At 40.2% G+C, this 19103-nt stretch overlaps 1 protein-coding gene across 4 annotated transcripts in view; it reads left to right on the top strand.

Moving 5' to 3' along the window:
- SPSB4 (splA/ryanodine receptor domain and SOCS box containing 4) overlaps positions 1 to 19103 on the top strand; it is a 380807-nt gene that overhangs the window by 132649 nt on the left and 229055 nt on the right. The window contains exon 4 of one of the 4 annotated variants that reach the window (XR_011099222.1): positions 8689 to 8826. The exons of 2 other annotated variants lie outside the window; for them this stretch is intronic. Coding sequence is in view for 1 of the 2 variants with exons in the window: in XM_068691545.1 (XP_068547646.1) it covers positions 8689 to 8816 (128 nt within the window). In the remaining variant the exon portion in view is untranslated. Of the gene's footprint in view, positions 1 to 8688; positions 9997 to 19103 lie in introns of those variants that run through there. One more of the 4 variants, XM_068691545.1, reaches the window with a different exon arrangement.

Here is a 19103-nt window from a genome sequence, read left to right as displayed (position 1 = left end):
CTACTCGGTGAAATTCTCATCCAAGCTTTAATCTTCTCGCACCTCGATATGTTTTAAGTTCCATCTTTATGGCCTGGCATGCACAAGCTGAATTTAATGGTGATAAATGCGCTTCTTGAGAGTAAAAGCTATAAAGTGTGCATTAGAGATTAATCTAAGCCAAATCCTCGTTCCCAACATGCTGAACTCGTGTGAGCTTGAACTGGGAGGCGCTGAGGAGCCCATGCTTGTAGCTTAGGCTCATCTCTAGTATCAAGCGCTTCTTTTTGCTGTTGTTGGTTTTAAAACAGAGCGTATTTATGTTAGATGTCTTCTCTACTAGAAAATATTTAGATCATCACTGGAGTTAACTGTCTCAATTTACCTTCATATTGTGTTTGGGAGCAAAGTGAAGGGTTGTTTTATGGAAGTATTTGAGGGCAGGAGAAGAACAAACAAATCAAGATCAGAAAGCAAATCTTTTCCATCCTTACTATTTATGTTTTCCTGATACCCACAGGGAATGAAATCATAGATGCGCTTCCTCTTTCAGAAGAGAAGTGGCCGTGGTGTTCTCTCTCTTTCTCTTTTTCTCAGAGCATGCAAATCTATCGAGCTGTAACAAAAACAGCTTATTACAGGGCTTTGCTCCATTCATTTGCTAGTAAAATTCATTATTATCTGGATCTATTTTGCAGCTTCTGAATAACAGTGCAGCGCTAATAATCCGTAAGCTGGATGAATAGTGTGTTAAAATGTTTTCAAATACAAATCAGAGCTGTGATTTTTATTACTGTAAATGGAATTATTATAATGCACATGTGCATTTAAATTAGCTTCCCTAATTCAGAATATGGAGCTTTTCAGGAGAGTTTCCACTTTGTTGTGACAGCGCATCTGTTTGTAGATTTGGCCCAGGTTTTGGCCCAGGGCCAGACTTGGGATTGCCCCATGCTGTCAGCGTGCTTCATCTAGAGCTTTTTTAAGGTGGATCGTAGGCCCACCTGGAGGCGAAGAACTGTGCTGAACTGCTGTTCAGGCAGACGCTGAAGTCATGACGATGAGCTAAAAAGGCCCTCGAGGCATGGCTGAACGCTTGTTTTTGAAGCAGTGTAATAATACTGAAAATTCGGATGAAGATCCAGCAGCTCCACGGACGTGTCTGATCCAGAAGAGCTCACAGAGCCCAGCGCTGCCAGTCTGGCGTCTCACCGGGTCGCGAGGGAGATGGCAGCAGCCCAGTCCTGCTGGAGCTGCTGTGGCCTGCCCTGGCAGCTAGTGCTGGTAACCCACAGGCTGTCTCACACCTCTCTCCTTACATCTGCAAGGTGTTTGTGTTGGTGTAGAGTATTTTGGGTTGTCGCAGGCCTGCCAGCATTGTTGTGTTGGAGCCTTCATTTTTACATCTACCAAGTGGGCAGCAAACCTCTTGGGTGCAGTCCCACAGCAAATTGCTTTACCTCAGCTTGCTGTCCTGTCTTTAGCTCCCACTGCTCTCAGTTCAGGCTGGGAAAGAGATCAGTCCCTGGGCCAAGGCATTTGTTCTTCTTTGTTTTAGGGGGAGGGAAAGGGAGGACAAAGGAGCACCAGCTCTGGTTAGGGAGTTCCCTGTGGTGACGGACAGAACGCGCCTGGGCCCTCTCAGCTCCGCAGGGCTCGCCTCAGGAGCTGCAGTGTAAAGTCCTGCTGCAAACTTCCTGTGGAACCTCTGGACAAGGCATTTACCCGCTGTTTATCGCTGTCCTTTCATTAGTAAAATAAATATTGTGTTAACAGACTGCTTTCTACTTGCAAGGACCAACCTTAGGTTAGTTCTTGTAGAGTTCACTCAGCTCCCTAAAAGAGGGGTGCTGCAGAGCATAGCTGTGCCTCTCAGCACACAGCCCTCCTACAACTGCTGACAGGCAAATTTCTTTCCTAGGGAAAGCACTCCTGTAAACCACGTGCTTGAGGCATCTGTTTAAGACTACTAAATTGAAATCGTTACGAATAATTTTTGAGCTTGGATTTAGGCATGTGCTGTGGTGCTTTCTGAGGCAGGACCCATCGTCTCATCTTCCTCAAAGCAGATTACAAATAGCGAAATCTGAAAAAGAAATTGCAAGGAGGTTCACACTAGTGCTCAAATGACACATTCTTCATCAAACCTCGAAAAGCGGCCACTAGTTTGGGGGAATTTTGTTTGGTTCATTTTCATTATGTTCTGCTTTTCAACTCCTTTCCTCTCAAGAAAGCACAGCTGGAGAGGATTAACTGAAAACAAATGATACTGCAGAATATCTGCTTGTTCATTGCTGCTCTTTCAGCTTACTTCTGCTAATTGATGCCTGATTGAAGCTCTAAGCAGTGTGCAACTGTGTCTTACGCTTCCATGCCAAAGGTATCTGTAAACCAATTCCCCCACCCCACATAAGACAAGGGGGGCAGAAGTGTAACCGCGAGTCATTTCTCTCTTCAGACTTCTGTACCTTCCTTGCCCCCTTCAATATACTGAATTTCAAGTGCCAGGTTTGTGGAGGTTAGCTGAGATACAGGGGTTGTTGATGTTATTTTTGTATATTTACTTCTTTTTGCCCAGTCTGCTAAAAGCAAGGTGCTGATGTGGTGCTACATAAGGCTTTATTTGTCCTAGAAGACAACTGCTGGAGATGCTGCTTATCAGCCTTGACTGATAACAAAATCTCACCATCTGCTGCCCGTTAGGCTGTCAAAGAAGGAGCTCGATAGCTTGCAGCTGTACGTGGGAGCGCTGCGGGGGGGTGAGGTGCGGGCGGCGGGGCTCGGGAGGCTGTCACTGTCCCCAGCCGTCTGCTGGACCCCCTGCTCTCGGGCAGGCCCTTGGGGGAACACGAGAAAGGTGACAACGCTCCCTGGTGCTCCCGCTGCACCAGCAGAGCCCCGGGGAAGGGTTGTTGTCCCGGCCCACCTGCGCTGTAAGGAAAAGACGATGTTCCACGTGCACGGCTCGCAGGGGTAGGCTGCAGAGCTTATAGGCATCTGTGGGAAAAACTGATAAGTGATTTCTTCAATCCTGTTATGCTTTGACTGAATTTTCATTGCTGTTAGGAGATTTATTAGTATTTTTTATGACCGGTCATAGCCTGTGTTCTTTAAAATATTATTTGCAATTTCCTTTCTCTAGAATGTGCCATTTAAGGAACATAAGTCAAATTTTCCATCGGTTGCATCAGGGAAGTTATAAATATGTCAAAGGGGGTGTATTTATGTATCGTATTATGTGGGAGAAAGAATTTGGCCTGTACTGTGTAAAATTAAAACAATAATTAAGCTCTGGCAGGAAGGTTGGAAGGCAAAGTGCTGGCTTATATATATTTGTATGTTTATTGTACGTGATAATTAAAGAGTAGTTATAAATTCTCATATACGCTAATTTCCCCTAATGGAAATACTTAGGTCACGTTACCCCTTGGCAGGTGTTCTCGTATCTGGAGGAAGAGGGAAAAATCAAGAAAAAGATTAAAAAGGAGTGCTTTGGTCTCAAGTATGGTGGGCACGCCGGTGCCCTGGTGTGGCAGAGGGTTGTCCCTCAAAACGGGCAGGCAGCAGGAAAGAACTTCAGGGCTGGGACCGGAGCAGTGCTCAGTTCCTGGTGGAAAGGAGAGGGCAGGAGTGGGAGGCCAGCAGCATCCACCTAGTACGTAGCATTTATAGAAAACATGATGCCTAAATTAAGGTATGAATGGAGGCATCCTGTATTTCCTCAGTTTCCAAGATTCTTCTGTGCATCAGGCTTTCGCACAGAGGCTGTTTGCTTTCTCTGTCCGTGAGGTGGTGTGTCTGCACCTGGTTTCTCTTGCAAAGTGATGTGTATTTGGGAACTAGCACGATGATGCAGCGGTTGCCTCATTACTGAGAACTGTTCACTCGTGGCACTACCGCTAACACTGTGATGTTAGGTCTAGGGAGATGCCATCTGCTCATTTCGTGATGTGTGATTGCGTCTGTCTTGTCATACTGTGCTTTTTCTCTCTTCTTAGCCTTTTAAAGCTGCTTATCAGAGTTGGAAACTAACGTGAATTGCTGAGTATAAGTGCTTTTTATTAGTATTTTAAGACCAAAAATATCAAAATAAAAGTAATTTAGTGTCATTGGTAGACATCAAAACAAGCTTTAAATAAATTCTTTATAATTCTTTCTAATTTTTTGTGGCAATGATTCTCACCAAACCTTACTTCGTTTTTCAACCAACTTTAATTTTGCTTTTCTTAAGGCTATTTTTATTTTATAAAATAAAAGTGTTCTTCACAGATCAATGAAAGCCACGAACGCTACGGGTTGGCTTAGCTTTAAAAATTTGTTTCAAAAATGATTATTGTCATTTGGCAAATAACTGTCCTGTGCTAAAAGCTCCTCTCTTGTACAAGCATTATGTAATGTCACAGTTAATAGCATTTAACGTTATTGGATGCGAAATGACTTCAGTATCTCGGCTATAAAAGCCTGTTTACAGAGACGAGGCATTCTTGTTGGAGTGCCAGATTGTTAAGTAGCTACAAGTTGCCAAAACTCAATGAACTTCCAGCCGGTAATGATGTGCGAATTGCTATCAGGGCTGAGGATTTATTGGCAAATGCTCGGGAGCGCTGCTGGTTCGTAGCCCCAGCCGGGGCTTTACCCTTGTCCTGAAACCATCGGCAAGGCCGCTGGGATGGGTACATCCAGGAGCAGCTGCACCTTGCGCACGGCTCCTCGCAGAGGAGGGCTCGGGGGATTGTGGCCCTGCCCGAGCAAATGTCCAGTTATTTATTGATTTATTCATTTATTTTAAATGGGCCTTCTTTGTAAGCTGGCGGTACAAAATGGGGAGGTACAGGAGCTAACCTCTGCCACGCAAATTGAGCGGTGTTAACTTTCTCACCATTCTGTTTTCCTGTTAAAAAAAGTTTTCTGTGATGTCGCAGCCATGAGAAGCTACCTTTGGGTAAAGAGGTTTCATAATAAACCATAAAGGAGAAGATTCCTGCAAACCCGTTCAGAGACGTGACGGGAGCCTGGAAGGAGGCCGCGGCCCGGCCATCCGCAGCTGAGCTCTGCTGGAGCCCGAGAGGAAACGTCGGGCTTCCTGTGCACAGCTCACGGCGGCCCTGCAATATCTCACTCCGAATTTCTTAGCGTGGTCGGGCATTCAGTACAAAGAGCCATTCTTGTGAATCTTGTTTTTTTTTTTTTTTTTTTTTTTTTTTTTTGTGTGTGTGTGTGTGTTTTTTTTTTTTCAATTTTGTATTTCAGCTTAGTGATTGATTCCTTTTTTTTTTTCTAATGGACAGTGTTACTGGAGTCCACATAACTTTAGTGAAATGAATGGGTGTGTGCTTTTCGGGGGATTGAGTCCCTCCAATTCCCTTCTGTTGTGGGCTATTCCAAAAATACATTTCTTTAGACAAAGGATGAAATAAAATGCATACTGGGTGTAGTAAATACTGTGATATTCTGATTTATTGTTTTCTACTCTTGCTATGGACATCAACCAGTTAATATCCCTGTATTAATATATATATATATAGATAGATAGATAGATAGATAGATATCTCCTAGGTAAAAAGTTAGTGTTGTAGAAGAAATATGTCTTGTCAGTAGCCAAATTTACAGATAGCCACGTGGCTTCAGAATACCCACCTTGCCATCTTTTTCGTGTTACAATATCCTCTTCTCGCTTTCACTGCTGAGTGTTTGGGAGGCACAAGGTTCTTGGGTGTGCTTCAGGTGGGGTGCGCAGCAGGGCATGCTCAAGATGGTTGAACTTTTCCTTTCTAGAAGGATGGAGTTTCTCATGATGGTTTTTGTTCCTGACTGAATTTCCATGAAAACAAAAAGCATTTCTGGTATTTGCATGTGAGTGAAAGAGGCAGTTGCACGCTGGTGTGCCTTTGCCCTGCCAATTTCCGAGGTGGGGGACCTGCTGGCACCCTTCTAGCCCAGGGTGCTGGAGCAGGGTCCCCAGCTGTGAGCGGGCCCTCCCAGTGCCAGGCAGGGCTTCAGCCGGAGCTGGAAGGGGTCAAAGACAGCTGTGCACAGTCCTTACAACTTCTCCTGCCCTCTCCCCATATCAGTACAAATGGCACCACCTGGAACTTGCCCAGTTTTCAGAATCTAACTTGTGCTTCTTCAAACCCAAGCTTTCTTCCAAATGATCCTCATTTGTAAAATACGTAATAAAAATGCGAGATGGGAGAGTGCTTGCACTGAGGCACACAGCAAATGTTTAATGATCTTCTGTTGAGAAACGCTGCCTGAAAATTTTCAGTCTTTAATCTTAAAAAGCTTTATGGTTATATAAACTTTTTTAAAACCTAAGATTTCTTCTTAATTTAATTTTTGATCATTTAAGACTATTCACAGCTGCAAGAAGTTTTTTATTTACAATGTGATCATTATAATTTTTTCTTGAGTTCTTAAAGCCAGCACCCCAGAAAATAGAACATCTATTTAATATTGTAGGACAAGCCTGTAATAGTTTTTGTGTGCATGTGTGTGTGGGTATGTTTTTTGTTTTCCCAGTTTGAAGTGCTCTTGAATAGAAAGGAGAATAAAAAGAATAGAGTTAAATTTTCAGGCTGCAAAACCACATTCAGTGTTTGCAATTGAGCAGCTGTTGCAAACACTTCGGGACATTTTCTTTAGCATTTGAACATTCCCTGTAGAAGTGAGAAAAGAGACGCTCACTTAGCATTTCAAACATGAAAAATATTTTAACCTTTCCTTAAATTGTGCTTTAAAGTTTAGAATTAACTCTGTCTGGCTGCACAGATGGCTACGTTTTGCATTTTCCTTTGTCTAGGAGAAAAGGAGACCATGTGATCAGTTAATGGCTTAAAACAGTTAGTCTTTATTTTATACGTTCTTTATGAGACCTCAGGGATTCAGGGAAGATACTTGGAAAGTTGTTGTTTATGGTGTAAGACCTGTGATATGTGTTGTACTCTGTGTCCTGGAAATCATGCGCTATTTTTGCTCCTACTTATTAATCCCGGTTAATGAATTTTACAGCTTCATCCCTTAAGAATTAACATTCATCATTCTGGTATGTAAAAATTAAAACTCAGATCACCAGTGTATAGAAGTTTCTACTTTGTTACTGGAATGTGTGGACTCTTTATTTATTTATTTATTTATTTATTTATTTATTTATTTATTTATTAACTTCTAGTAACCAAATTCTACGTGAACTAGAAGTGGATTTTAAGGAGTGTTTTTAAAGATAAATGCACTTTTTAGTCTTTCAGCATACCACAGAATGCTTTGTAAGCTTTTTCCCTGGACAATTTTGGGAAACAGCTTAACGAACTGTGGACTCTACAAATCAAATGTGGTGCTGGGATAAGTGACAGAAAATCCATGAAGTTAGTGGTGTGTCAATTTTAGTATATAAAACCAAATCTGGTATTTTGTGCCTTGTAATGATTTTTTTTTTTCAAGTAAATTTTAAAGTTATAACAGCTGAAGGATTGGTAGATTAACATGTAGATGTGCAGATCTACGTATGTGGCACATACAAGAACTCCTGACAAATCCCATGGGAGCTGAAGAAATTTGAGGGCTTGTTAAAAACAAGTTTATGGAATGCTCTTGCTGTAAATATAGGCACGTGATAGATTTTTTTTTTCTTCCCATTTGGAAGTATTAATATGGTTTTAAAGGCTGCTACTGTTTTTATCCTATAAAGATAAAAAGTTTCCTGTAGTCTTTTCTTTTTAGCTCTTACCCTTGTAAAGCAACACATGCAACCAGCCACATCTGGTTGAAGTTGTTCTGGAAGAGGGGCATAACTGGGTAGAGACTTTACAACTTTATTCCCGTTCCTGCTGCAAAATGACTTCCATTGCAAACCCCACAATCAGAGAGGTCATTCACGTTGCTGTCAGATGGAAATGCTGCCATGTCCCTGCAGTTCCACGAGATGTGCAGATCAGGAGAGGAGATCGGGGCTAGATGGATCGAGGTGCTGTGATCACTGTTTGGGCCTCCAAGCTTCAGTGCTATCTACCAGGCATTTCTGGCAGATACTTAACTCATTTCTATTGAACTAAGAGCAGATACAGATGTTGGTTTTTGTGTTTTGGGAGTGTTTGTTTCTGTCTGAAAACACACACAAAGTGGCTTCCAGTCAGCTGAATCCTTCTCGTTTATTCGTGGGGTAAAGGTTGCATTTCCTCGAGTTTTTTTGATGGTGTTTCATTTATTTTTTTTGCTTCCAATGACCTTCCTAGAAAGAAAGGCTAAGCAAGTGTCGCAGGAAACCTAGTGTTTGCTGAGAAGCTTGGTTACCGTTGAGTACCATTGCCGGTTCCTAAGGCACAGAAGGAGCTGGTATGCAAGGTCGGGAGTTGCCAGCTTAGTTCATGTTAACACAACGTGAAGAATGGGGTGTTACTGTGTAGAAGCTCTTTGTCTTGTTAGAAATCTGGAAATGTAATAACTTGTTAAGCTGCAACCTTAGAAGTCTGAAGCGTGGTTCTGAGTTATTATTTTAAGCCTTACAGATAAGGAAGTTCTGATGGGTGAAACGGGTGAAATCCAAGCACAGAACTCAGTCTTTGCTTCTCCTGAGCATCTTAGTTGCCTCATGATTGTCAGGTTTTCCCAATGCTATTATCTTTTTGACTGCTTAATACAACACAGAATCTATGTTAATAAAACGCTGAGTCTAATTGAAGATGCTGAAAAATTATTTTATTTTTTTTCCTGCAGCGGAACCCCTGCCTTTAATGGACTTGTGCCGAAGATCAATTCGTTTTGCTCTTGGCAGAGACCGCCTGCATGACATAGAAATTCTACCTTTGCCTCTGTCTCTGAAAAATTATTTACAGTATCAATAAGATGTCTAGAACCCTCTGGCCTCACATTGGACTACATCAATGCAAATGGCAGAAAATTGTTTACAGCAAAATATAAATCTTCGTGATGGACACTCAAGTGTTATTTAATTTTTAATATATATATTTTTTCTGAATCAGTGGAAGCAGATCACTGCGGGGGACTACTAAAGAATGTGAAAACATTGATTTGATCAAGATTCATGTATTATCTGTTGCCTGTTATGTTTACAGTCATGAAAGCCATTATCTTCAGCTGTCATGTATTGGTTTTTCATTGATGTCTCTGATAAATGCCAAGAGAAAATCTGACCTGCAAGATCTCCTGTCATGCAGAACAGAGCATTCTTCAATAATATATATTTTTTTCTTTGTCTCTCCTAAACCCCAGCCCAATAGATATAAAAAGTTAGCAAAGGAAAAAACAGTAACTTTTGGAAAATGCTTAAATCATACCTTAAATCCCCAGAGCTGTGAAGAGCTTTGAGTGCTCTGCACTCAATATAATCAGGCCTACAATATCTGAAAGTTCTGACATTCAACAACAAAAAAAAATCTAGGCAGATTGTCTAGAAGAGTCTGTGATTTAAAAACATGAGAGGAAAAACTGGTATATGTGTCTGAAAGATCAACTTTTGGACGTGGTAAGTGAAATGAAGTCTATTGTTTTCAAAACCAAATCTAGTCCCTCCAAAGTTTTGCAGTTTCTAGCAAAGTGCTAATTAGCCCAAGAATTTAGGATATTTGTATTTTAGAAAGCTTGTCACTTTTTTATTTGAATAAATTTATAATTTTTATGTGGTATGAACTCTAAATACTTGGTTCTCTTTTTAATGTATGTGTGGCTATAATGTTTATTTATCTGTTTAGAGTCTGTGGAGTTCTCATTTAACTGTTACCCATCTTGGGGTTACTGATTTTGTTGTTTTTTTTTTTTTCCCCATCTCCACCTGAAATGTATTAATTTTTCAGGCTCATCCTGTTTTTAAGATGCTGCTTTCTATTTGCATTTCTTACATGTTTCAAGTTATCTGCCCGATCAGTTATCTAGTTTTTAAACTGGAAGTTGTTGTTATGGCAGGATGTCAAATGTTTAGACTGAGCTGCCTTCAGCATATTTTAATGTGAATTTACTGATGAACGAGGAGAAAATTTCTAATAAAGTCTACTGTCCAAAATACAACTTGTCTCCTTTGATGAAGTGTTAAATAACATAAACTTCAACTCTGTATGCAGTGCTGGTTCCTCCTGCAGCTTTGTAAATGTTTCTGTCCAGCACAATTTTGGAATTGCTGCTTTGGGTTCACGTGTGAGTGAAGACCATCACATCGCAGGCAGTGTCCTGTCCCACTCCCTCTGAGTACACTTGTACTGAAGACTTGTGCTTTTAACACTTTTCTGGCCGGATTCCTCTAAGCAGCACCTCAGCTTAGTGCTGAATTGCACTTTGAGACTCCATGATTGGGGTAAGTTGATGTTCGACCAGCACGCATGGGTGATGCAGGCACATACGCTGCCAGATGCTAATGGTTGCCCTTCTCTCAGTCACCTCAATGAGCAGAATTAACAGATTCCATCAGAAAAGAGAAACGAGGTTAAAAAGCTAGAGCAACATAAGCAAGAGTGGGAGCAGCAAGGGCAAGGTAATGTAGGGATGTCAAAAAAGAAATAACAAGGATTTGCTTCTCTGGGCTTAACAATGCAAGTCGATGCATGGGTCAGCACCAACTTATTTTTGGAAATGTTTCAGGTAGGGTGAGGGGTGCGTGCTGTATTCCATACTTTAGTCTTACAAAGGGGAAGAAGTTACACCTGTTGTCTAGATTTATTACTTTTCCCATTTGCTTTGTTTAATTTGAACCTTTTGTCTTGCTAGGTACAGAGGAGGAAGGAGGTATAACAACGTACCCAAAATGAAAGGTAGAGCTGTATCAGGTGATAAACCAGGCAAGCAGCTGTTCAGAAATGGCTTCGTAGTCCTGGTATACCTTAATTTTTCTCCTCTGAAATCTATTTTAGGTAAGCATTTCCCAAAATTAGTGTCATAGTGTCTCTAACTAGACTTCATGTTCCTTTGAATAATAGCAGTGACACACACTGCTGTTGAAGTGTTGTCTTCCCCTTTGTTCTTCAATTGACCCAGGCTAACAGCTTTTTAATGTGACAGTGAGGTGGGAACTGATACCACGAGACACTGAATGGTGCCTCTCTATGTTAATTAACCCAGTTATTTTACAGTAGGATTGAAATTGCAGTTGGTGTCTGTGATGGTGATTCCTCTATACCACATGTCCTTATTTTAACTTCCAAATGTTTTTTCCCTAACATAACTGTCACGCAGGAGTACTAGCTTCATTCTTTTCCTGTCCCCTGGACGTGCTGTTGTGATTCTGTGGATGGTAGGTACACCCTTTCACATAGGCGTAGGGCCCTGTTTTGAGGGGCCGAAGTCTTTTTGGTTTAGTTTTCTTGGTCGACAGAAAACTTCTGAAGGAGGATATACTATGGAAAATAATGATACTTCAGTGTTCGTGCTAAACACCCCTTTGCAAATACATTTTTGTCCAAGAAGGCTATAGGGAAGCCAGAGTGCCTGTCTGCATTGCTAAGACTGAGCCAAGCAGAGAGGCTAAGCAAGCAGTTGGCATACCTGCACACAGAAAGCACCGGGGAAGCACGTGTTCTCTGCCTCGCGGAAGTCCAGCCTGGGTGGTGTGTTTCCAGGCTCCATTTTTAAGGCTCACATTACTGGAATGCAAACAGTGTTTACTGTCTGCTTCAAGAGTGACCTGAGCAATAATTTATAAGGTGATGATGCATTGGCTTTCACCCTGAACAGAGGTCATACACTAAATTACAATGCAGTTGGAACTTCTTAGTCTCTGTCCTGGAAGGCTGAGTGTGCCTACCGGGAAGTCCACCCTCCGGCATACCGAACAGAGAGGATGATTGCTTATTGTAATGCTGTGCTACTTCCAGATTTGCTGTAAGAGCTCTCTTGTAGCTGTGTATTTGGATTTCCAACTGCTTTTGGCTTCCATCACACAAAGAAACATAGGCAGTAGGTGCATGGATTTTCAGCTTTTACGTCCTGTCTGTGCAAGAGGAATATAGCTTTCTGAGACATGATCTGGAAGTGTTCCCATGGCTGATATGCCAAGACTAATAGAAACTATTTAGAGCAAAGCACATGAATCTTTACTGTGGAATTTAAAGAAAAAGGGCATGTGTATGGGAGCCGTAACCAATTTGTGTCCTTTGTGATGGGTACGTGATAATTAGTGCGTTGTAATAGGAAGAATTTCACCTGCTGTTGGGCTTTGGGTCTTTTGTAGAGCCCCTTCATAGTTCTGAAGTATCGATAGTGCAGAATCTTTTACCTTAAAGCTGTGGTTGAGATTGTGGATACCTTCATCAGCTTCTCTTCGTTATTTTCCAAGCATTGCCTTTCTTTATCAGTTTACAACCGTTGTGGGGAAGGGGAATGAAATTATCCACCTAGAGATGTTGCTTTTGTGATCGCAGTCCACAAGGGCTGTAATCTCAGTGATGTTTTGTAGCACTTTTAGACTTAAGAAAGTTGTAATTTCATCATACCTGAATTTGGGGTGCAATTTGAGAAGCTGTTGTCCTTTCGTATAGCAACTGAATGTTGCTACCACTAGCCCAACAATGTCAGTACTGTGAAGGATTTATTTGTACTTCAGATTGACCAAGCAGAATATACTGAAACGTCTGTGTTCTAATCCAGAGGTAATCTAATACCATCTGTAGAAAAATCATAAAGCTTAATTTAAGACTTTACATGTGGTGTTTCTAGTGTTCCACATTTTTATCTCAACGGACTGACTCAAACTGTTCCCGTTGAGGTAGGATCTGACTTTGCAATAGCTTCTCAGTGTTCACTTGAAGCTGGGAAAAACTGTTACAGAAGCAGATTTCTATGAATCATTTGGGTGTTTCTGTTAGTTATAAAAGAGCAGCGCGCCAGAAATGCTATAAAATTCCCTTCTCATCCCCTTTACAGTTGGTATTATTAAACTCTAACCATATGTTCTCACGTCACTCAGCGGCAATCACTGTGCAGCAAGCTCTGTATCAGATCCAGCAGCACTCAGTCAGGTACAGTTCCCACTGACATCGGCGGGGAGATCTGCCTGAGTCAGCACTGCTGATTTCGGTTCCCATGTAAAGATCTCCAAACATTTCCAATACATTGTATTGAGTGATACTTTATTATATGTAAGCAATGTCAAGCAGATGGTTTCTGCAGAAGTTTTTCTAATTTGGCAAAACATGCTGGCAAGTGCAGTTAGGTGAATGTTGTGAGAAAGTTGAACAAAAAAATGTGTCTCGTTGAGGCTGAGAGTGATACTCAAAGGGGAAGCTAGACTGTTTGGCTGCTTGATGGTGACTTTCAAAAGCATGTTAGTTTATAAACCTCACAGTGGTTTTAATTCTGCATGCTTAAAGGAATTTAGGGTGTTTATTCATTCCTGTTTATCTCACGTGGGAATGTCTGGTGATCATGAAGTGGAAATCCTACAAAAAACACAAACAAAACCTTCTTCCTTAGGGAATGTTCTTTATAGATATAGAGTCATGAGAAATATACAACACACATTGGCCAAAATGAACCCCCTCACATTTCCCTTTTTTCTTCAGGTTGCAATTTTCCTTCAGAGAAGTTCTTCAGAGAAGAACTGCAGCATTTTTTTGCAGGAATGTTTAAAATAAGCTGTTTTGAAGCTTCTACAAAGCAGAATGCCATCCAACTGAAGGTATATTAGAGCAAAGTTGATGTACTATGGTATGCTAACTGCATATCATTCATGGGAATTAATAGGATATGGATCCCGCTGAGCTAAATATTCTATTAGGGCTTGTTTAGAAATGGAACAAAGCAAAACCAAGCTCCTCCATGTAATCAAGCTACCTGGGTAAAGCACAGCCTGGCATCAGATGCTGTGGCTATTAAAATGTTTGCCAAGTTCTGCTGCCTACTTGCATAAATAAACCCCCATTGGAAAAATCCCTTTAAAAAAGGAAAGGATGTTTTGAGTATTAAATTGGCTTCCAGAACACCTAAATTGAAATCCCAGTTCTGCCAGAAACTGTTATGTTGGTGACTTGCTGATTTTTTTTTCATTGTTTCCTCATGTACATCCAAAACAGTTGTCATTTTTCTTCCAATTTTATAGCTCATGTCTCTGTAGTTACACATAAATACACAAGGGAACACTACCAGTACAAAATCTGCAATTTACACACCTTTTTACATGCCTGTTCAAGGCCAGGTTGGATGGGGCTTTGGGCAACCTGGTCTGGTGGGAGGTGTCCCTGCTCATGGCAGGGGGGTTGGAACTAGGTGATCTTTAATGTTCCTCTTTAAACCCAAACAATTCTGTGATTCTATTAATTTCCTGCATTTTGTTTACCTGTTACATGCAACTTTTATTGGGTCTTTAACTTGGGTCTTCTACTTCACTCTGGGAGAACCATTATGGGTGCTTTGAATTCCTGTCAGCTTAGTTTAATTTGTCTTCTCAGAAGGATCAGCAGTGCTTCGAAAATAATTTGTTTTAGCTTGAAGTTCTTCGCGCTGTCACAAGAGTATTTCAGAATAAATATGAATTTTAATAATAATTGCTTATTGTTGTGTTTAAAATGATACACTTTAGTACCTCTCACATCTTTAACTCTCCCCCATTAACGAATATTATTCAGAGCTTCATCGTCAGTGACCACTCTGACACTTAAAAAAAAAAAAAAAAAAAAAAAAAAGAAAAAAAAACCTCCATAGTTGCAATTCAGAAACTTCCTCTTGTGTGAGATCCATGACCTCCAGCTTCCTGCTGAATCTAAGCTGGAAAACAGAGGTCTGGAGAGCCTGATGTCTTACATTACTTGGTATTCCCATCACCCACAGAAGTGGAAACGAGAGTTGTTAGTTGTCAAATAAGGGGTGATAAATAGACACCAGTGAGAGAAATCTTTCCTAGGATGTTGTGTCTTTTGTATTGGAAGCTGAAATGAGTGATGTTTTATTTTTTTTCCCCCAATAAAGCTTCTTCTCTTTGGAAGATCTCCTAAATACATATTTTGCAACCACGTGTGGCTCTTTGAGCATAAGAAGATGCTCCTAACCATTTCAAAATACTAGTCTTCTGGATCAAGGAACTTTTCAACTTGCAAAAAGGAAGGACACACAAGAGGCCTTGCCCTCTTCTTATTTCTTATTCCTTAGTTATTTTTTAATTAAGGATTTAAAGGTTTCTGTTTCCTTTCTACTTCTGGAATTTTCTTATTGAACATAAATGTTGCTGAATCCAGGGGCAGAAGTAATGTCTGTTATGAGACCTTGAATTGCAAAAGAACAGACAAACTTTCAGGTACTTTTTTTCATGCTTATTATCTACTGAAGTATAAACACCAGTTTTCAAAGTTAAATTCAGATAAAGAACTGTTTAAACTTGATTATACTCTTCATTACAGTGCAGGAGACAGAAGAAGTGATTCTGCTACACAGCAATTTTAGGATCAATAATAATATTGGTTCTGTGCCATTTTATAATTTTTGATATTCCTAAACCTTCCTCAGCTTTTGTGAGAAAACACACAGTTCCCCTCTCTAATAGGAACTAATGAATTTGCAAGTTTCTACTTCTTAGCATTATTTGCCTCCCTCAGTTGCAGGCACAATCTTCTTTTATGGTGTAGTTTGTTAACTTGCAAAAGTTAAGCTTGAATCACTAGTTTCAAGTTATGTTTTACTGTGAGGATCGAAGCTTCAGCCTGCATGTCCTGAAAGCTGGTCTGTTTTTTTTTTGTTTGTTTGTTTGTTTTTTGTTTTTTTTTTAGACTATAGCATTAGTCCCATTAAAGATACTATCTCTGCCTGTAAATCCACTCCTACTTACATCTTGCAGTGATCACGCCTATATTTACTAGGCAGATGTCATATATTTAATCAAGATCTTACCCTTTCATGATTTTCCTGTTGAAAGGAAACAAAGATAAATGAGTTCTGAGAATTTCACTTTTCTGTCATTTGCACAGGGCTCCTTTCTGAGTGTTGCCATAGAACTTCATATACTTTGCTCTCAGGGAAAAACATGGTAGGTGCTTGCTATAAATTTCTATTCTAGAGTAAAAAAAAAAAAAAAAAAAAAAAAAAAAGGAAGAAAAAAGATGTCCAACACTCTTTTTTTTATATAGGAAAATAAGTAGTCAAAGTGCAATTGCTCTCATTCTGTTCTTACCAATGAGGAAGCTGATAGTGAAGCTACAATTTGAGTGCAGTAGTTCTATCTTCCATTCTACCGGTCTTGCAAGGTGAATGCTTCTATGTTACTTGTCACACAGCTCCCTGTTTTACCCACAGATTTTAAAATATTCAGTAAAAGGCCCTTTTCTACATAGTAGTCTTGTTCATGCTAAAGCACCATCTAAAGTCTTGGGCCTCGCTTGACCTGCATAGGCCAACACCATCCATGTTAGACTACGCTTCTTGGCTGAAATTAGTCTGCAATGGAACTGGGAGCCTTCTGCTTACAGGTCCTCATGGCTAAAGCTAATTTCTAACTCATTGAACTCTCTGGAAACTGTTCCAGGATTTCATCTGAGAACTACTTCTAGATTTATGGTTCTTTCAGTAGAACATGCAGTACTGAAAGCAGCCTTTGCATGAGTTTTCTAAAAAAGTTGCTCCTCATTTTGGATAACACAAAAGAAGTAGAGAGATAGATAAAACAAACTAAAACCTAAGGGTATTTCTAGACCGTACTTTCCTTCCCAGCATCAGTCATGAACAGTTGTGAACAGTTTTTTTTTATTATTTGTTGTTTTGTTTTGTTTTATTTGTTTTCATTTGCTTGTTTTCAGTTTAAGCTGGAGTGTTTGGGTTGTCCTGATATCTGCATATCAATACTTTTATTTCAAACTGCAAAGCTTTTCTGTTAGTCAGCATCCAGCTTTTAGGCAGAAACTATCTCCTGGTTCAAAAACATGCCCTTATTGTTCCTCTCTCTTATGCTGTCAGTTCCTGGAATTTAAACATTAATTCACAATTATTATTTATTAATTCTTGAAAAACTCCCTTTGTTCTAATCCTCTTCTGCAAGAAATCAGGATAAAATTGTTGCCTCCAGGCTTACATGGAGGTGCTACTCCCTCTATTAGCTGAAGAGTTGTGGGATGGCAGGAAGAAAGCCAGGAGAATGCAAATAAGCCAGAATTTACAATTTACGGAGATGGGTTCTTCAAGTCAAAACCTCTGTATATCTTGGCAGGCTAAGTTGGATCAAAAGTCCAATTTCACCCTTAATAGGAATTGCTAAGCAATACTGAGAAACACAGCTCCAGCACACGTCTCTGAGCTCTGTCAAACTCGAAGCAGATTTTCAGATGTCAGTGGTTCCTAATTCAAGAAATTCTAGGCAAATGAAGCAGCTCTTGGCCACCTGTGGCTCTCCCAAGGTCTCTGTGCCAGATGTTTGCTCTGTCTCTGGAGCACAAGCAGAGCAAGGAGGTCTCAGAGCATTGTTATCTGCAATACACATTAAGCAATGCAAAGAAAAAATGTGGGTTTTGGCAAGCTGTTAAAAGCTGTGCTGCCTGCCCTTGCTGATGAAGGGAGGGATGTTGATGGAAGATTTTCTTGAGAACATTTTTTTTTTTTCCACAGTGCTCATATGGAAACAGGAAAAAAATAATCAGACATTAAGTCTAGAAAACACTGTTAGCTCATTTAGTATAATAGTTTTTATAACAAAGGTCATAACATTGCACTTTAGCAACTCAAAACCCTTCCGTTTGACTATGATGCTTAGTTGGAAGACAATAAATGTTTTCTCATTCATCGTTTCTTATTATATGTTGTTCCAATTGCACATAACAACAACAATTACTGCTGAGAAATTAAGATTTCTTTTCCTCAACCTAAAGTGATCTACCTTGAGCTGATAGCCACTGGTGGTTCTTGTAACTTCTTTGTTTGGAATTAAAGAACAAGGTAGCACTCAGTTTTGTTTTTTCAAGTTTTGCAATGCATGTGCACTGTAAGCAAGTCACAACTCGATCATCTGTTGCTGAGCTAATCTCATTCGAAGGAAGCAACTCCATCTTCTAAGAAGGCACAGGCCCATCTCCTGCCTACATGCCAGACACTGCTTCCTCTTAAAGCTGGTTTTGCAGTCAGTGGTCTACAGACAGGTTAAAAATAATAATAATAATAAAAAAAAATTATCTCACCCTGTTCCCCACTTCATTATTTATGTGAGGAACACACTATCCTTGCTTTTTTTCCTTCTTTGTTTCATTTTCTATGGCATTGCTTTGCAAACTGATATTTTAGCTGTATGTCTGTTGTGACCCTTACGTTTTAGCTGCTACTTCCTGAAATAGGCTCTCCCGTCTTAATTAAAACCTGATGTGTTGTTCTTTGATATCTGACTTTGTTTGGTTTTTACATCAGCATTGAGTTTGCACGTGTCTAATTCTTTAAGTGATCTAATTTTTTTCTGTGCAACTGACTGTTTCTCCCTTGTTATCTATCACCCCATCAGTCCTTTTGTAACCTAAAAATTTGACAAACTGTGATTTGATAGTTGCAATCAAATCACCAAGGATGCTTCAGATAGCACCAAAGTTGACTGGAAATACTTTTCCGTAATGGCCACATGTGGACAGCCTCTTCAGGGGGCTGTCAGCCAGCCGGTGCTTAGCCACCCAATGTGCACACTGCTGAGGGTGCCGCCATTTTCTAAAATAAGGCATCATGTATGAGGTAAACTGTTCATCAAATTATAAACGCTGCCTTTGCTTTGGCAGCTTAAAACAAAGTGCAAACTTATATATGAGATTGGTAAGACTGGCAAAAAAAGTGCTTGTTCATGAAGAGAACCAAAGGAGAGAAGGTGGTGGGGGAAAGAAGAGAAGAGCTTTCTTACTAAGTAGAAGTATAGAAAAATCTCCTGTTGACCCTGACCCAACGATCTAATGCAGTCATTAGGATGATCTCTGGAAAATATTGAGCTGCAAATGGTTCTTTGAGGCTAAGTGGCAGTTTTAAAATTTTGTTTTCCTAGCAGTTTGTTTTTCACAAATTTTCATTTCAGTCATGATCTTGCTGTCAATGTGCACTTTTCAGTGTTGTCTAGTACATTGATTTATTTCTATTGGAGTATGCATTTTCTGACTGAAACAGTAAGGTATTGTCAATTCACATCCATTTGATGATATTTCATGAGTATCTTTACGAGTACTACACCAGAAAGCTATCTTGGCCAG

This window comes from Anas acuta, chromosome 9 (assembly GCF_963932015.1).
Source record: "Anas acuta chromosome 9, bAnaAcu1.1, whole genome shotgun sequence".
Lineage (NCBI taxonomy): Eukaryota > Metazoa > Chordata > Aves > Anseriformes > Anatidae > Anas > Anas acuta.
Note: the sequence above shows the minus strand (reverse complement) of the source record. Positions and strands in the feature narration are given on the sequence as shown.